Genomic DNA, 20,226 nt, shown 5'->3' with positions numbered 1-20,226 from the left:
TATTAAGATTTATTTTTTACTATTAATATTTAATATTGGAGATCCTGCCAAAAGCCCATTCACCACAAGGAGCTATTACCAACTCTCAGCCAGAAAAGCCTCCGAGCTTACCAAGCTCTTTGCTGCCTGGTACAAGAACCAATGGGGCACTGGATTCAGATTTTTCTAAGGGTCACTGAAATTGTGACTGGGAATACTGGCTCCAGTTCAGCAACACTCCACAAAACTGGGACCACCCTCCGGAAAGAGGGAAAGGACCCTGAGTTGGGGAATCCACACACATACAATCCAATGAGAGCGCCAAACAAACAACCGAGAATCCAAGGTAATTTAACCACTTCAGCCACAGAAGATTTGGCTGCTGAATGACCAGGCCATTTTTTTGCTTTTCGGCACTGCGTCGTTTTAACTGACAATTGCGCGGTCGTGCGACGCTGCACCCAAACAAAATTGACGTCCTTTTTTTCCCACAAATAGAGCTTTCTTTTGTTGGTATTTGATCACCTCTACGTTTTTTATTTTTTGCGTTATAAACAGAAAAAAGACCAGCAATTTTGAAAAAAAAAAAACAATATTTGTTACTTTCTGCTATAATACAAATCCAATTAATACAATGTAAAAAATAAAATGTCTTAATTTTGAAACAATTTTGAAAAAAACACAATATTTTGTACTTTTTGCTATAATAAATATCCCCTTTTTTTTTTTTTTTAAAAAGCGAATTTTTCCTCAGTTTAGACCGATATGTATTATTCATATTTTTGGTAAAAAAAAAATTGTAATAAGCGTATATTGATTGGTTTGCGCAAAAGTTATAGCGTCTACAAAATGGATAGATTTATAGCATTTTTATTATTATTTTTTTACTAGTAATGGCGGCGATCTGCGATTTTTATCAGGACTGCGACATTATGTCGGACACATCGGACAATTTTGACACATTTTAGGGACCATTGGCATTTATACAGCGATCGGTGCTATAAAAATGCACCGATTACTGTAAAAATGGCACTGGCAGGAAAAGGGGTTAACACTAGGGGGTGATCAAGGGGTTAACTGTGTTCCCTGGGTGTGTTTCTAACTGAAGGGGAAGGGGACTGACCTAGAGGAAGTGATGGATCGTGGTTCCTAGCTATTAGGAGCTCACGATCTGTCACTCCTCTCAGAACAGTATAATAACGGCTGCTGGTCGGCAAGCAGTTAATGATGAGATTAATTCATAGCAGAAAAGAGCCGACGCGCTTTGAGGGCCAAATACACTCACCCTTCTTTAGGGCTGAATAAAACTTGGTTTTAGCCCCTTGCAGCCCCAGTGCAGCAGAGCTCAGACTTCCTCCAGAGAATACTAGTTTGGTGGCGGTCATGCAGTTTCATTGTCTTCAGTACTTTGAGTCAATGACCTGCCAAATCACTTCATCCCACATAAGTGCAAGACAAGATCTTTGATTCAAAGTGCTGAAGACCTTGTATTTACTGGAGGAAGTCTGAGCTGCACTTGGGCTGCAAGAGTCTGTGTTATATTCAGCCCAGATGGAGCTGATGGATTGGGCCTTGGGCCTGATGGATTGGGCCTTGAAACGCGTTGACTATCCTGCTATGAGAGAGATAGCAGTTATTGTGTCGCAGTGCCAACATCCAAATAGACAAATGCAATAAGAAAGGAGTTCCCCTTGGGGTAGGACTTTAGCGGCACTCAAATAGTATTCAAAAAATTATATAAAGATAGTCATATATTTAGTTAGAGAATACAAAGATAAAAACATGAATCATGACGCGTACATATCAACCATAACTGATATCGCAAGTAGTCAAAATAGATGACAGTGAGTTGAATCCTTCACCCGATGCGTTTCGGAGTCTACAAGAGGTACTCCTTCCTCAGGGGTATACAGGATATCCTGCATACCCCTGAGGAAGGAGTACCTCTTGTAAACGCGTCGGGTTAAGGATTCTACTATCCTGCTATGAATCAATCTACTCATTAAATTTACCCTGGACTCCTGGGGATTTGTTTGGCGCTCTCATTGGATCGTATGTCTTTACTTCCTGGTGACGGTTACTAAAGGTACATGTAGGCTGCCATTGCTGACCTCTCATTTTAAGAATTATGGTTAGCATGTTGTCATGTTGATCAAATGTCATTGACATTTCTTCATTTACTCACCTGCCCACCCACCTTCGCCCTTAATTGGTGACAGTGCTGTCATTGGCCACTGAGGTACTTGCATGGGACAAGTGGAGAAGTGGAGGGAATGGAGATCCATGGTTAGGAATACTGAAACTGAAGCCACAGCCTTGATCTGGGATGTAACTTTGATTAAAGCCGTCCACAAATGTATTATTATTATTATATTATTATATAGGATTTATACAGCGCCAACAGTTTACGCAGCGCTTTACAATATAAAAGGACAATACAGTTACAATACAATAAAATGCAAGAGGATTAAGAGGGCCCTGCTCAGAAGAGCTTACAATCTAATAGGGTGGGGCAGGTGGTTCAAAAGGTTGTAACTGTGGGGAATGAGCTGATGGAAGTGGTAGGAGATTAGTTGGAGACGTTACGGGCTTTTCTGAAGAGATGAGTTTTCAGGGATCGCCTGAAGGTAGCAAGAGTAGGGGCTAGCCGGACGGGTGGAGGTAGCGAGTTCCAGAGGATGGGAGAGGCTCTGGAGAAATCCTGGAGACGAGCATGAGAGGAGGAGACGAGAGAGCTTGAGAGTAGGAGGTCTTGAGAAGAATGGAGTGTTATGTACACTGCTAATGTCATTTTCCTCTTGTCTGCAGGTTGCAAAATTCCTTTTCACTGAGGATGTGGACTCGACACCGAGGTCTCCAAGCAGAGAACGGTCAGTTTATGCTGGAGGGGGAGCCGCTGAGGATTCTGGGAGGCTCCATGCACTATTTTCGAGTCCCTAAAGAATACTGGAAGGATCGCATGCTGAAGATGAAGGCTTGCGGCCTCAATGTTCTCACTACGTACGTCCTGTAAACTGATGAAGGACTGTTATTGATTTGTTAAAGGGTCAGATTCTGGGCTGACGTTTAAACTGCATAATTCTTTTTTTAATTCAATAAACTTTAATTCAACTAAAGTGAAAACACAGACCCATTATCCTTTCATGGCACCCTGTGGCATGTTACATCTCACAGCTATTACTGGCTGACTTACGGTCTCTGCCTCACCCTATTATAAATGCAAGCAAGGGAGTCTCATTCCTTCTGCTGTATTCTGCAAATTAAACACATTTAGACACTAGCTGTGAAAATGAGACCCCTTAAAGCCAATCTATTCACCAAAACAAAAATGTTATATATTGCAGCTTAGCGGTCCTTAGATGTGGTTACATAGTTACATAGTAGGTGAGGTTGAAAAAAGACACAAGTCCATCAAGTCCAACCTATGTGTGATTATGTGTCAGTATTACATTGTATATCCCTGTATGTTGCGGTCATTCAGGTGCTCATCTAAAAGTTTCTGGAAACTATCGATGCTCCCCGCTGAGACCACCGCCTGTGGAAGGGAATTCCACATACTTGCCGCTCTTACAGTAAAGAACCCTCTACGTAGTTTAAGGTTAAACCTCTTTTCTTCTAATTTTAATGAGTGGCCACGAGTCTTGTTAAACTCCCTTCCGCGAAAAAGTTTTATCCCTATTGTGGGGTCACCAGTACGGTATTTGTATATTGAAATCATATCCCCTCTCAAGCGTCTCTTCTCCAGAGAGAATAAGTTCAGTGCTCACAACCTTTCCTCATAACTAATATCCTCCAGACCCTTTATTAGCTTTGTTGCCCTTCTTTGTACTCACTTCATTTCCAGTACATCCTTCCTGAGGACTGGTGCCCAGAACTGGACAGTATACTCTAGATGCGGCCAGACCAGAGTCTTGTAGAACGGGAGAATTATCATTTTATCTCTGGAGTTGATCCCCTTTTTAATGCCAATATTGTGTTTGCTTTGTTAGCAGCAGCTTGGCATTGCATGCCATTGCTGAGCCTATCATCTACTAGGACCCCCAGGTCCTTTTCCATCCTAGATTCCCCCAGAGGTTCTCCCCCCAGTGTAGTGACAGGTACTCTGATGGGTGGTGACAGGTACTTTGATGGCCTGTCATCTCCTAGGACCCCCAGGTCCTTTTCCATCCTTTGTGGTAGCTGCATTTGTTTTTTTTTTTATCTTGCCAGTGTAGCACCCTGATGTTTAGGTGGGGTTGCTATTAAATTTATTTGCCAAGTGATAGTTGCCCTGGCCAATTGATAGGAAGTCAGTTGACTTCACCCTAATTCTGGAATTGCTGCACTTCTCTCTTCTGTCACTAGATGGCCCCAATATCTGGTGACATTAGATAAGACAAGGGCATTACAAGGACAGATTAGAATGAATGGGGTGTCTCAGCCAATGGGCAGGGATTTTCTTGGGTCCCTTGGCCTGCTGGGAGAGCCTATTTATTTGTGTGGAGTCAGGTGATCGGGGTTCTGTACCACCTAAACGTCAGTCTGGGTGGACGTGTGTTGTAATGCCGGACTGCTAGGCCAGAAACCTAAGGCCTATTCCGGGGGGATGTCTGGCTGCTAGGCTGTCTGAGGGCCTATCCAGAAGCAAGAAGCAGCGTAGGGTTGGGACTGCATTCTTGTAGTCCATCCAGAATAATGGTTCCGCCGGCCGGGGAACCAGTCGTGGTCGGAGGTAGAGGGGAAGCTGTCACCACTAAGGGACTATCCACCTTGTTACTGGAGACCATTGTGAGTAAGCTGAGGCCAGTACCAGAGCAGACTTCTCGCCAACCGGGGACGGTGAAGAAGAGGGAAAGCATCAGCAAGTGCCAGGTCAGGGACCAAGCGGGGCAGCAGAGGTGACACTTGTGGAGTGCCAAGCCAGGGACCTAACGTGTCAGCAGGGGTGAAGCTTGAGGAGTATCTGTGAGTGCCAAACCAGAGACCTAGCAGTGAAGTGGGGGTAACGCTTGAGGAAGATACTGAGTGCTAGATTGGAGAAGTGCAGGGGATCCAGTGGATCAGGAAGTCTAGTGAAAGACTAAGAGCTCAGTGGAGTGAAGTTCTACACTAGGAGATTGTAGAAGAAGTGAAAGAGTTCATTGCAACCTTTGTTATAAACTGTTACAAGACTGTTGCCATAGGAGACATCGTTCCTACTCATACAGATGTGGTGTCTGGCTGGATACCTTTCCCTGCATGGCTGTCTGCCTATAGAAGTCTCGGAGTCTGCCAATTAACATTGCATCTACTTAAGGGTGTCCTGGCCCTAACCCTCTCTCCCACAGTTTTGTTTAAGAGACAATAAATCTCTTTGCATTCAAGAAATGTCTGGCGCCCATCAATCTACCTTGCATTACACCCACCATGCCTCATAACTCACTCTACACTGAAGGATGTCAGCTGCCCCTAACCCTGGAGGTCACCATTGGGCCTAGAGAGGCTCGGGATTTTGCTACACCAGTGACACTCATCCTGTCCCGGGATGGCAACACTTGCTTACTGCACTGTATTTATGGGGGAGCCACAGCAAACACATCTTCATCTCCCTTACATGGGGGCAGAGGAATTTGTAGTTTACAGAAGATAGCTGAGGAGGAAGATAACACTGTTTGTGATTTCAGTTCAGCTACCAGGAAGTGACATTTCTGGAAGATCAACTGGTATTATTTTATGTGCTGAAAATGTTCCTAGCCTAAAAAAAGAAAATTAACCCCTTCCTGCCGAGTGTACGAAGAAGCCCAGCCAAACAAGCTCACACTGGACCTCTCCTTTAACTCTTAATGGCACCTCCACACATATGAAAACAAAGTGTGTTTTGGGGTACGTGAAACCGCATAATGTCGCAGCACTATGCAGTTCTGTGCGGCTGCCCTGCAGGTGCATTTTGGAGTAGGCTCTGGGATCTCTTTCCTGTGTTTCCCTCAAGTACAGCAGCCCATCCAAATGAATAGGCTGCTGTGCACCTCACAAACGCGGCACGCAGGACCCCCAATAGTCTGGCCCTAGCCTTAAGCCCCGTACACACGATCTGACTTTCCGAAAGGAAATGTTAGATGTCAGGCTGTTGGCGGACAATCCGACCGTGTGTATGCTTCATCGGACAAATGTTGGCTAGCAGGTTTTCAAATTTTCCGCCAACAAATGTGTGTTGTCGGATTTTCCGATCGTGTGTATACAGCACAAAATGAAAAGCGTGAACTAAAAAGCACTAAATGAAAAACGCGAAAAGAAAAGCGCGAATCAACACTCTCCAAACTTCTATTAACACGAAATTAGCAGAAGGAGCCCAAAGGGTGGCGCTAAAGAGCTGAAAAACCACGTAGTACGTCACTACATTCGTAATTGTTGGCCAACATTTGTGTGACCGTGTGGATGCAAGACAAGTTTGAGCCAACGCCCTTCGGACAAAATTCCACGGTTTTGTTGGCCAACAATCCGATCGTGTGTACGAGGCATTAGGCTTCAAGTGGTTCTGCTGAATTCCCTTATTAATACTGCCTAGACTTTAATATAAATGTGGTTCAGTAAATATAGGGTTGTGATGAGGAAAAAACATGGAGCCTGTCAATGCTGACTTCTGCATGTGAAAATGCTACTTGAGAGCTCCAATCCAAAATCTTATAGTGATGGTGTTCATTAAAGCGGGGGTCCACCTACATCATCTAAAAAAAAAAAATATTAAAAGCCAGCAGCTACAAATACTGCAGCTGCTGACTTTTAATACAAGGCCACTTACCTGTCCCAGAGTCCAGCGATGTCGGCAGGCGAAGCCGAGAACCCGCTCGGTTCTCGACAGCTGCCGCCGCCATCCTAGGTGAGGGAATCAGGAAGTGAAGCGTTGCGGCTTCACTTCCCGGTTCCCTACTGCGCATGCGCGAGTCGCGCTGCGCGTCCCAAGTGGTCCCCGCTCTCTCCTGGGAGCTGTGTGTTTCCCAGGAGACAGCGCGGAGGGACAGGAAGAGGCGTAGACTCCCATGAGAGTCTATGCCGGAAGTGGGTGCAAATACCTGTCTTAGACGGGTATCTGCACCCCCCTCCCCCCTGAAAGGTGCCAAATGTGACACCGGAGGGGGGGGGGGTTCCGAAAAGCGGAAGTTCCATTTTTGTGTGGAATTCCGCTTTAACCCAACAATATTTAAAAAAAAAAAAAAAACAACGCGTTTCAGGAGTACACAGGTTTGCCTCTTCTCCAGGGCTCACACAGTGTGTATACTCGAGAGGACTCAAATTGTCACAATCATCAAACATTCATTTTTTTGAAGACGATGAATAAAAAGGGTCCAGGAGTGAAATATAAACAGCAGGTTCAAACCCAACGCCTCGATCACATCCGTTCCTTCTGAAGATGCTACTGTCCTGGCTGATACGCTGACCCTTGTTCTTCAGTACTCTGAGCCGTTGACCCAGAACTAGTACTGGATAAGGCAATGAGGAAATCTATTGTAGAGCTTTCCTGGTGACTTTGTGAAGCTACAGCTTCTGACTTCTCCATACTGGTCAGTTTCATGCAAGCTTTTGTTAGCTCATCTTAGACTGGTTGACATGCCCTTTGAAATGTTTTTTTCTTATCTCCTCCCAGGTATGTTCCCTGGAACCTTCATGAGCCACAGAGGGGAAAGTTTGACTTCACTGGGAACCTGGATATTTGGTAATGTGACACATCGAAGCCATCCGTAGTAGCTGTAGTAATATGTGGATGTTTGTGACCACAATGAAAATTTCAATAAGTATTACTGAAATTAAAACTGAAAACAAAATCGGGTACAAATGAGTATCCGGACCATAGCAAAATGGGGAATTATCCACCATAACAAAGCAATATAACACAATCTGGTGAATTGCCAACATTAGTAAATAGCGGACAAAATTACATACAGGTTATGCATTAGTCTTATGCCGCGTACACACGATCGGAATTTCCGACAACAAAACCGTGGATTTTTTTCCGAAGGATGTTGGCTTAAGCTTGTCTTGCATACACACGGTCAGACAAATGTCAGAAATTCCAAACGTGAGAACGCGGTGACGTATGACACGCTGAGAAAAAGGAAGTTCAACAGCCAGTGCGGCTCCTTCTGCTTTATTCCGAGCATGCGTGAGCTTTTGTGCGACGGACTTGTGTACACACGCTCGGACTTTCCGACAAAAAGTGAAGCTGACGGAAAATTTGAGAAACTGCTCTCAAACATTTGGAAATTCCGGAAATTCCAACAGCAAATGTTCGATGGAGCATACACACAACCGGACTTTCCGACAACAAGCTCACATCGAACATTTCCCATTGGAAAGTCCGACCGTATGTACGCGGAATTAAAGGAGAAGTATAGCCAAAGCTCTTAATGGTCAGATCCACCCAGAAGCCTGGATCAGCAGCTGGCTCAGCCTTTCGGCGTTCCACCGAGAGCCTGAGACAGCCTCTCCAGCTACCTCCACAGCCCATTGCTCCGATGAGCACTGGAAGGGCAGAGCAGAGAGCTGTAGACTGGTAGTCACCACTTCTCTGCTCACGAAACACTAAGAACTGAGTGATCAGTGGTCTTTGATCGCTCAGTTCTCAGTCTTATAGCTGACAGGGGACAGATGTAGCATCGGATTGATGCTGCATTCACCTAGCTGAGTATAATTTTTTTTTCCTTTAGTTACCCATACTTTTCTTTTAAATCCTGCTGCACACTGACAGATTTCCCAGTGGGCTGAACAAAAAAAAAAAACTGGGGAGCTCTGAGGGGCTCGCTGTACTAACTATTCAATGTTAGTAGAGAGATCTCCCCACTGACAGGGGGACTGTTCTGACAGGGGGACCGCTCCTGTTCAGCCGGCTTCTGTTGGACACACAGGCCACATTACAGCTGGTTTCTGTTGAACCACCCGATATTTGGCCCGTGTGTACCAGGCTTTAGGAATAAAGGATCAACATTCTCCGTAAATTCAGCATGTAGAAATAGTCAGAAAAAAGAGAAATGGGGAGAAAAGAAAGAGAAGGGAGAGGAAAGGGTCTAGAGGTAAAAACAGAATGAAGGAGAAGAAAGAAGAGCAAATTGGAGAGAAAAGTTGCTTCGCTCAGCTCAGTGCTCAACCCCCCCAAGTGAGCCCCCAAATCAGATTGGTGATTGTAAGTATCTCACAAAGTAAATTTCTTAGTAAATACAATACAAACTACAAGACAGGGTTGTTTGCTTTATTATTCTGATAATGAATGTTTTTTATATATATATAAAATTAGGGGTGCAACGGATCATCATCCGTGATCCGTTTCGCGGAGGTTGATCCGTACGGGACACCCGCGATCCGCGGAGCGCTCTGTGGCCTCGGCCATAGGAAAGGCCGCGGCTTTGACCTAGCTCCGGAGCGGCGGCCATCTTGGTACACCCGGCGGCCGTTTAGCATGTGATCGCTCCGTCATGACTCCAGTTCCTCTCTCCCCTCTGTGTACTGATCTGTACAGTGGAGGGAGAGATCGGATGGCAGCAGTGCCAATACTCTGCAATGCCCTGCTGCAATACCCTGCAAATACTCTGCAATACCCTGCTGCAATGCCCTGACAATACTCTGCAATGCCCTGACAATACTCTTCCATACCCTGACAATACCCTGCCAATAGTCTGCCAATAGTGTGCCATACCCTGCCAATACACCCAATCCTCTGCCAATATAGCCGCCAATCCTCTGCCAATATACCCGCCAATACTCTGCCAATATACCCAATACTCTGCCAATATACCCGCCAATACCCTGCAATACTCTGCCAATACTCTGCCAATAGGGAGATTGTGGATATTACAGTGGGGGAGATTTTTTTTTTGTTGATCCGAAAATGATCCGAACCGTGACTCCTGATCCGAGGAACGATCCGAACCGTGAGTTTTTTGATCCGTTGCACCCCTAATATATATATATATATATATATATATATACACACACACACAGTGTAGACCCTATATGGTCAAAAGTATTGGGACACTTGCCTTCACACGCACATGAACTTTAATGGTATCCCAGTCTTAGTCTGTAGGGTTCAATATTGAGTTGGCCCGCCCTTTACAGCTATAACAGCTTCAACTCTTCTGGGAAGGCTGTCCACAAGGTTTAGGAGTGTGTCGATGGGAATGGCCTGCACACCACAACCTGATAGAACACCTTTGGGATGAATTAGAGCGGAGACTGTGAGCCAGACCTTCTCATCCAACATGAGTGCCTGACCTCACAAATGTGCTTCTGGAAGAATGGTCAAACATTCCCATAGACAGCCGTTATAGCTGCAAAGGGTGGGCCAACTCAATATTGAACCCTACGGACTAAGACTGGGATGCCATTAAAGTCCATGTGTGTGTAAAGGCAGGCGTCCTGTAGTGTATTTAGGTTCTGTGCTGCCCTAGGCCTGGCTAAATTCGTGCAGCCCCTAATTTAACTATGACTCACCCCTTCCTGTCAAGGCCACACCCCTTGCTGCTTAAGACCTGCCCTAAACTTTTCGAGTGGGGACCCCAGTTCTGAGGGAGTTGGGGGGGGGGGGCAATGGATTCCCTTAATTTACATAAATTTCTCTCACTTCCTGTTCGGCTATGGGGCAGGAAGTGAAGGGAAATCTCTGCAATGGGACAGGGATGGTAAAAAATAAACTGTCAGGGGCTATAACCCTCCCTTATTCTATCCAAAATGAAAAAAAAAAAAAGTGTTGCCTGTAGTTCTACTTTAAGCACAAATTTCCGCGCAAGCCGGTGGGGACTCTTTCCGTGCTGCCCTAGGCCTGGGCCTTGTCGGCCTAAGCCAGGATACAGCGTTGCAGGTGTCCCAATACTTTTGACAATATAGTGTATCTGTGTTGTATTTTCATGAACATCAGAATATTCTTCCATGGACATCTTTCTGCAGTCAGAAGGTACATTCATAGGCAACTGCAATCTGTTTTGCAATCTGGGATGCTTTAGAAAGCTGAGTCTGAGCCAAATATACAGTATGTAGTAGCCATATTGTCTAGGATCCACCTTGGTATACTTTTAATCATATGGAGTCAATTTCAACTCCAATGCCGCATACACACGTTCGGACATTCCGACAACAAAACCGTGGATTTTTTTCCAACGGATGTTGGCTCAAACTTGTCTTGCATACACACGGTCACACAAAGTTGGTCGGAAATTCCGAACGTCAAGAACGCGGTGACGTACAAGATGTACGACGAGGTGGGAAAAATGAAGTTCAATAGCCAGTGCGGCTCTTCTGCTTGATTCCGAGCATGCGTGGAATTTTGTGCATCGGAATTGTGTACACACGATCGGAACTTGTTGTCGGAAAATTTGAGAACCAGCTCTCAAACATTTGTTGTCGGAAATTCTGACAGTAAATGTCTGATGGAGCCTACACACGGTCAGATTTTCCGACAACAAGCTTGTTGTCGGAAGTTCCGACCGTGTGTACGCGGCACTACAGTACAGGTGCTTTATGCTGCAGAACATGTCAGTGCTCTCCAAGTTGACCATTGATAATAATTACTTTCTCTGATTGTATACAGGACCTTTCTAACTATAGCGGCTGATGTGGGATTATGGGTAATTCTTCGCCCAGGGCCCTACATATGTTCGGAGTGGGATCTGGGAGGATTGCCTAGGTGAGTGTATACAGGCTGTACTGCAGGTTACAGGGGGTCACACCCAGCTGTGTGTCCCAGCGTCACCTGCCAGCTGCATATGTGGCATACATTCCATAATCTGCTGGCTCAGACAAGTTGCCCCATGTGTCCCACTCTGGCATTGTTTCTCCTCACAGCTGGCTACTACGAGACAAGGACATGCAACTACGTACCACGTATAAAGGCTTTTCAGAGGCAACTGAAGCATATTTTGATCACCTTATACCCACAGTGGCTGGACATCAAGTGAGTGTAACATCAGCCTGTTTACAGGATAAAAAATCAATACTGTTTTTTTTCACCAATTACAAATATCTTACGGTCTGAGACAGGGGCGTTGCTAGGTCTACAAAAGATCTGGGGCTAGAGCCCATAGCAGCGTAGTAAAGAAAGTCATACGCTTGGCAGGCATACACATGTAATATACGTGTGTGTATATCCCCAGAGGGCCCCCCACTTACATCAGGGTCCCTAGAGAGCCTCCCAATTACATCAGGGTCCCCAGAGAGCCTCCCACTTACATCAGGGTCCCCAGAGAGCCCCCCCTTTGCGTCAGGGTCCCCAGAGAGCCCCCCCTTTGCATCAGGGTCCCCAGAGAGCCTCCCCCTTGCATCAGGGTCCCCAGAGGGCCTCCCCCTTGCATCAGGGTCCCCAGTGGGCCTCCCCCTTGCATCAGGGTCCCCAGTGGGCCTCCCCCTTGCATCAGGGTCCCCAGAGGGCCTCCCCCTTGCATCAGGGTCCCCAGTGGGCCTCCCCTTTAAACTCAGGGTACCCAGAGAGCTTCCCCTCCCCTTGGGGATCCCTGCAGAGACTCGGGGCTATGGGCCCCAGGTTCGGGGCTATAGCCCCAAAAGCCACCCCCTAGCGACGCCACTGGTCTGAGATATGATTGTCCTACTGTTGGGTTCATGACAGATATACGAGTGTGATTAAACCTACAAACAATAGCGCCAAGCAGCAGATAAACATCAGTTTCAAGTGGAATTGACCTTTAAAGTAAAACTGTGACCAGGCTATGGACATTCTTCTATTCTAAATGAGCTTTAAAAACAAGCCCACGCTGACCTCTGTAGCTGCAGGCACTGTGGAACAATTAATGCTAAAAGTTCAAAAGTGAAGCAATAAAGTCATTAAAGTGGGGGCTCATTACTTTGTTCTCTCTTCTGTGCTCCTCCTGCTGTGTATTTAGAAGACTGGCAAGCTGCTAGGTCACTACTAGCAGGAGGGACCAAAATATCCAAGAGAAGAAAAATTAAAGAGAAAGTATTTTTTTTTTCTCTTTTTGATTGTTCTACAGCACCACAGGCAACACACTTTGTTTGCTGTTTCAGTCAACCATGCAACTCAACCAGAGGTCAAAGCAAGCCGTCTATGATCTTACTGCCCTTTATCCCCAAGGATCTCTATGTTCAGTTCAGATTCTTATATACAGTAAAACCTTGATTTGAGAGTAACTTGGTTCGAGAGTGTTTTGCAAGACAAGCAAAATTTTTAAATACATTTCGACTTGATATACAAGCGATGTCTTGATATAAGAGTAGCGTAATGTCACAACTGAGTATAAAAGAGAAGAGAGGCGCCTCTAAGTGTAGCAACATGGTTACATTTAATGAAGATACAACATTTAGCAACTCACATGATTGATGATTAACCGCTTCAGCCCCGGAAGATTCTACCCCCTTCCTGACCAGAGCACTTTTTGCGATTCGGCACTGCGTCGCTTTAACTGACAATTGCGCGGTCGTGCGACGTTGCACCCAAACAAAATTGACATCCTTTTTTTCCCACAAATAGAGCTTTCTTTTGGTGGTATTTGATCACCTCTGCGGTTTTTATTTTTTGCACTATAAACAAAAAAATTGACAATTTTGAAAAAAAAGCAATATTTTTAACTTTTTGCTATAATAAATATCCCCCAAAAATATATAAAATAACTATATTTTTCCTCAGTTTAGGCCGATATGTATTCTTCTACATATTTTTGGTTAAAAAAAAAATCACAATAAGCTTATATTGATTGGTTTGCGCAAAATTTATAGAGTCTACAAAATAGGGGATAGTTTTATGGCATTTTTATTATAATTTTTTTTTTTTATTAGTAATGGCGAGGATCTGCAATTTTTATCGGGACTGCAACATTATGGCGGACACATCAGAAATTTTTGACACTATTTTGGGACCATTCACATTTATACAGCGATCAGTGCTATAAAAATGCACTGATTACTGTGTAAATGACACTGGCAGTGAAGGGGTTAACCACTAGGGGGCAGTGAAGGGGTTAAGTGTGTCTTAGGTAGTGATTCTAATTGTGGGGGGGGCTTCAACACACGACAGTGATCTCTGTCCTGTCACTAGGCAGAACGGGGAAATGCTTTGTCTACAAAAGCATCTCCCCGTTCTACCTCTCCGTGACACGATCGCGGGCACCTGGCGGACATCGAGTCCGCGTGACCCGCGGTCACAGAGAATGTGGCAGCACCGCTTCTTGAAGGGGACGTACCTGTTTGCCCTTTTGCCCACCAGTGCCATTCTGCCGACGTAAATCGGCGTGCGCTGGTCAGCAAGCGGTTAAAACAGGCACATCTAAGTATGCGGAGATCCGGGGTAAAGCTGTCCACATAGACCATCCCCCGCACCGCCATCGATGTCCTCCCTTCCACGCTGCGTTCCATGAGCGGTTCAAGCCTCACTTTCAGATCGCTGTCCTGCAGGGTAGTCTTCCCGGTCATGTTTGCAGACTGACAGCGGTGAGAGGCGGTGGTGTGGAGGATGTGCTATGTGGACATCTTTACCCCTGATGCCTGCATACTTAGATGTGCCTCTTTTAATCATCAACCATGTGAGTTGCTAAATGTTGCACCTTCATTAAATGTAACCATGTTGCTACACTTAGAGACGCCTCTCTTCTCTTTTATACTCTGGAGCTCCTGCTGGATTTTGCTTCTAATCCCCTTGTGGATGCTTCCATTTGTGGATGGACATTTTATGGTTACACAACCTGGTCACATGGCTATAATCTTTTTTTTTTTTTATGGACTATAAACTGAAGGACCTATGAATAAATGGTTGTGGAACAAATCATTTGAGTTTCCATTATTTTTTATGGGGAAATCCGCTTTGATATACAAGTGCTTTGGATTCCAAGCATGTTTCTGGAACAAACTGAGCTCGCAATCCAAGGATTTACTGTACATAGAAAAACATTGCCTAAGGGACTTTGAGAGACACACCAAAATAAGTAAAAAAAAGATATAATATTATTTAAAGGACATATCTTAAAATATGTATATCATATTAAAAATCCAAAGACGGTGCACAAAAAAATACACAATTGCATAATTTACAACACGATTAATGATCCGTAGATATGGAATACTTAGACATGGTATCCAAATAATTTGACGTGTTTCACGAGACAACACTCGCTTCTTCAGGAAAACTTTAGATACTCATATCTGAAAGCAGTTTAGACTCCTCTCAGCTTAAAGTCTTAGGCACTGATGAGGGGGACCTGTCTTTCCCCTCCTTTTATCCTTCATAGGAACCCAGATGTTGCATGTGGTACACCAGAGAGCTGACTACACGCTTTAAACATCTCCAGACCTATTTATGGCAATTAATGAAGTTCGCTTTTAAGAAATGATTAGAAGGGAAAGCAAGTGATTCATGTGTGCAGGCTTTTATAATAGATTTGATGTATTTGCATACAGCAGGGGTCTCAAAACTTTCTAAATGAAGGGCCAGTTTAGTGTCCTTCAGACTTTAGAGGGACCGGTGGGGGTAGAAAATATCCCAACGTTATCGGGAGCAATGCCTCAGGCTTGATGGTCAGTGAGAGTCAAAAAATTACTTAACGCCTGTGGTCAGTAGGAGGAGTAATCCTATCATTGGTGTTAGTAGGAGGAATAGTGCCCCATCATAGGTATCAGTGGGAGGACTAGTGCCCCATCATTGGTATCGGTAGGAGAAATAGTGCCCCATCATTGGTATCCATGGAAGGAATAGTGCCCCATCATTGGTATCGGTGGGAGAAATAGTGCCCCATCATTGGTATCCATGGAAGGAATAGTGCCCCATCATTGGTATCAGTGGGAGGAATAGTGCCCTATTCTAAGTGACAGTGGGAGGAATAGAGCCCCATCATTGGTGTCAGTGGGAGGAATAGTGCCCCATCATTGGTATCAGTGGAAGGAATAGTACCCCATCATTAGTATCAGTGGAAGGAATAGTACCCCATCATTGGTATCAGTGGAAGGAATAGTGCCCCATCATTAGTATTAGTGGGAGGAATAGTGCCCCATCATTGCTATCAGTGGGAGGAATAGTGCCCCATCATTGCTATCAGTGGGAGGAATAGTGCCCCATCATTAGTATTAGTGGGAGAAATAGTGCCCCATCATTGGTGACAGTGGGAGGAATAGTGCCCCATCATTGGTGTCAGTGGGAGTAGGGATCGACCGATTATCGGCGGCCGATATTCACTTTTTTTAGATGTATCAGTATCGGTCACAAAACTGATTGATATTACCGATATTTCTTCAAGGGGTTATACGGGGTGATGCTTGCAGCTGCAGGCATCACCCCGGTGCCATTCTTTAGAGCGGATGGTCAGCTTTATTATAACAACCGATGCAGCTCAGCAGCCGCTCGGCTGTTATTAAAAGCAGCGGGAGGGGATGTCCCCCCTTTCCGCCGCCTTCTGCCTCTCGCCCGGGCTCTTTCGCGCTCACCTGTTCCACCGGGAGGCCCGAGCAACCAGCCGGCGGCCGAAGACCCCAACAAAGCTGATGCTTTGTTGGGGTCTTGCATTTAGTAATCTGGAAGCAATGTCATGACATCACTTCCCGGATTACTGACATCTTAAAGAAGGCGCCAGTTTTAAAAAATAAAGTATTCCAAAAAGCTGATCTTGACGTTTTGAATACTTTCAAGTGCAGAGGAGGGGTTTGGGGTCTTAGAGACCCCCGATCCCTCCATAAAGAGTACCTGTCACTGTCTATTCCTGTCAACAGGGATGTTTACATTCCTTGTGACAGCAATAACAGTGATAAAAGAAAAAAAAATGTAAAAGGACAGTGTAAAAATTATTTATTTTTTTGCAGAATATCGGCACATAATATCGGCTATCAGCCTGAGTAGTGGCCAAAATATCGGTATTGTATCGGCACTGAAAAAACTATATCCATCAACCCCTAAGTGGGTGGACTAGTGCCCCATCATTGGTATTAGTGGGAGGAATAGTGCCCCATCATTGGTATTAGTGGGAGGAATAGTGCCCCATCATTGGTAATTGTTAGTGGGAGGAATAGCGCCCCATCATTGGTATTAGTGGGAGGAATAGTGCTCCAGTATTGGTATCAGTGAGAGGAATAGTGCCCCATCATTACAGCGATCAGAGCTAAAAATAGCCACTGATTACTGTATACACGTCACTGGCAGAGAAGGGGTTAACACTAGGGGGCGATCAAGGGGTTAAATGTTTTCCCTGGGAGGTGTTTCTAACTGTGGGGGAAGGGGACTGACTGGGAGTACAGAGACATCACTGTTCCTGATCACTAGGAACAGCAGATCTCTCTCTACTTCCCTGTCAGAACGGGGATCTGTCTACATTCACAGATCCCCGTTCTGGCTCTCTGAGGAGCGATCGTGGGTGGCCGCCCACGCACATTGGCTCCAGGGTCGCACGGCGGGCGCGCACGCCCCCTATACTTTTTAAAGCGGCTGCCGTACAGCTATGGCAATTCCCGCAGGGGAGCCAACCTGCCGCCGTATAATGACGGCGGCTGGTCGGCAAGTAATTAAACCGGTGTTAATTTTGACGTCAAATTTCAATTTAGTTATAGTCATAGTCTTTTGACTAAAATGCCATTTTAGTTTCAGTCGTATTATAGTCATCTGAATTGTTTTTGTTTTAGTCATATTTTAGTCGACTAAAATCTCCAGTACATTTTAGCCGACTAAAATTGAACGGGTTTAGTTAAATTGTGTAATGTATTATTTAAGCATTTCTTTAGAATTGACAAACTCATTATATACTCCTGGAGTAAAAATCAAATAAAATGTTATTATTTCTGGTATGAAGAGTTGAACATGCATTACAGACACAGATTTAGCCGTTAATAAATTAATAAATAAATAAAAAAGGTTTCATAAACAAACAAAAATCTTGCTTTTTGACAAACAGAAGTACAACTTAAAAATATAAAAAAAAACAAAAAAAAACTGTAAACTCTATTGGCTGTAATGACATTGCAAATACCCTGTTTCCCCGAAAATAAGACCTAGCGTGATTGTCGGTGATGGCTGCAATATAAGCCCTACTCCCCAAATAAGCCCTACCCTGTTTCCCCAAAAATAAGCCCTACCCTGAAAATAAGACCTACAAGGACTTTAACTAGGGTTTATTTGGGGGGTAGGGCTTATATTGCAGCCATCACCGACCATCGCGCTAGGTCTTATTTTCGGGGGAAACAGGGTATTACCTGAATATATTACCAACATTAAATATTAAGACACAAAATAAGAAAAGCCTTTTTCTTATTTTTTTTTTCTTCTTTTAGCAGCTTAGTAAATGCTCTCTACTTATTCTTATGTGGTAGTGCAGTGCTAATTTTGATGTCAAATTTCAACTTAGTTTTAGTCATAGTCTTTTGACTAAAATGCCATTTTAGTTTTAGTTGTATTTTAGTCTTCTCAATTGTTTGAGTTTTAGTCATATTTTAGTAGACTAAAATAGTATTAATTTAGTCGACTAAAATAGTATTAAGTCGAATAGAATAGTATTAATTTGGTCGACTAAAATAGTATTAATTTAGTCAATGAAAATAGTATTAATTTAGAAAATGAAAATATTTTAGTCGACTAAATGAACACAGCTTCACACATGTTGTACTTTCCCGGGCCGCGGATTGGACACCCCTGACCTAATCTGTCACGTTTTATTTTCTGCAGTACACCAGGGGAGGAGTGATAATCGCTGTCCAGGTGGAGAATGAGTATGGCTCTTATGCAAAGGATGCCAACTACATGGAGTTCATAAAGACAGTGAGTTCTACACCTATCAGTACAGATTTGTTGGTGCTGGACGCTGATAATGTAATAGAAAGTCGCTGCAGTATTATTTCAGTCTTTGCTCTGCATTAGTCCTTGGGTAGTACAATTGATCTAATGTACATAACCAAAAAATGCTGGAGATAAACACTCGTATAATGCTGTGCACTGTACTGGTGGTGAAGCCAGGAGACGCTGAACTAGGAAGTGTCCTATGCAGTGTCGATGCTGTGAGATATGTATGCTAAAGTGATCTTACTGTAGTGCACCAGGACAGTGCACAGCACAATATCAGTGTTTTTATCTTGCTTTTCAATTGGAGCTATAGGCTAAACTTTTTTTCTTTTAATTTTGAATAAAGCAAGGGAGGGTTGTCAGATTTTTTTTTTTTTTTTCCCTATCTGTGTCCCATTTCAGAGATTTCCCTTCACTTCCTGTCCCATAGCCAAACAGGAAGTGAGAGGAAATCCTTTAAAATTACGGGAATACCTTGGGGACCCCCAGGTCACTAAAACTAGCATTTTTTCGTTTTCTGTGGACAACCCAAAATTTTGCTTTCAGAGCCAGTTCACACCACAAAAACGCACTCCAGATACGTTCTGGATGCGTTTCTGCATGTGTGTATTTGATGCATTTCTGGATGCATTCCAGATGCTTTTTTTTTCTTCTTTTTTCTTGGGTCCGGTGCATTTTTGATGCATTCCGGTGTGTTTTTAATGTGTTTTACCATGTTCCAGTACAGTCCAGAGCAGAAAAAAAATGCAGCATGTTCTACTTTTCTACTTCTTCTTCTTCTACTTTTTTTTATGGGACTGGAAGGCCCTGGAACTGACCCCGCTCATGGAAGGGGCTGCAAATGTAATTCATTTAGGGTTTACGTTTATTTACCCCTTCCCGCCGACCGTACGCAGATATGCGTACTCGGCTTTCCGGGGTAATACTGGGATAATGCCCGCAGCTGCAGGCATCATCCCGGTACCGTTGTTTACAGCGGGCGATCGGCTATCCCAGTATAGCAGCCGATGCGGCTAAAAGCCGCTCGGCTGTTATACCGGAGGAGCGGGAGGGGACATCCTGCCGCCTCCCGCCGCCTCCCGCCGCTCTTACCGGGCCTCCCGTGCGATCGGGAGGCCCGGTGTCCAATCGGCTGCCTTCAGCGGCTGGGGGCGGGCTGGAACGAAGCTGTGGGCGGCTTCGTTCCAGCCTTCTCATTGTAAACGCGGAAGCGACGTCATGACGTCACTTCCCGTTTACTCGGCTGCCAATGGCGCCGGTTTTAAAAAAAAATATACAGTATTCAGAATCGCCGTTTTCGGCGATCTGAATACTTTGAAGTGCAAAGGAGGGATCGGAGGTCTTTTAGATCCCCGATCCCTCCATAAAGAGTACCTGTCACCACCTATTACTGTCACAAGGGATGTTTACATTCCTTGTGACAGCAATAAAAGTAAAAAAAAAAAAAAAAAAATTTTTTAAACACAATTTATAAAGTATTAAGTAATAAGTAGTAAGAAGAAAACGCATACGGAAGTCGCACCCGCATA

At 44.5% G+C, this 20,226-nt stretch overlaps 1 protein-coding gene across 2 annotated transcripts in view; it reads left to right on the top strand.

Annotated features, from left to right (window-relative positions):
• Positions 1 to 20,226, top strand: part of GLB1L2 (galactosidase beta 1 like 2) — a 96,426-nt gene that overhangs the window by 43,495 nt on the left and 32,705 nt on the right. For both annotated transcript variants that reach the window (XM_073603485.1, XM_073603486.1), the window contains exons 2-6: positions 2,788 to 2,979; positions 7,580 to 7,648; positions 11,513 to 11,608; positions 11,767 to 11,875; positions 18,584 to 18,676. In XM_073603485.1, the coding sequence (XP_073459586.1) occupies positions 2,788 to 2,979; positions 7,580 to 7,648; positions 11,513 to 11,608; positions 11,767 to 11,875; positions 18,584 to 18,676 (559 nt within the window). The remainder of the gene's footprint in view (positions 1 to 2,787; positions 2,980 to 7,579; positions 7,649 to 11,512; positions 11,609 to 11,766; positions 11,876 to 18,583; positions 18,677 to 20,226) is intronic.

This window comes from Aquarana catesbeiana, linkage group LG10, assembly GCF_042186555.1.
Source record: "Aquarana catesbeiana isolate 2022-GZ linkage group LG10, ASM4218655v1, whole genome shotgun sequence".
NCBI lineage: Eukaryota > Metazoa > Chordata > Amphibia > Anura > Ranidae > Aquarana > Aquarana catesbeiana.
The sequence above is the reverse complement of the archived record's forward strand: the minus strand, read 5'-3'. Positions and strand labels throughout refer to the sequence as shown.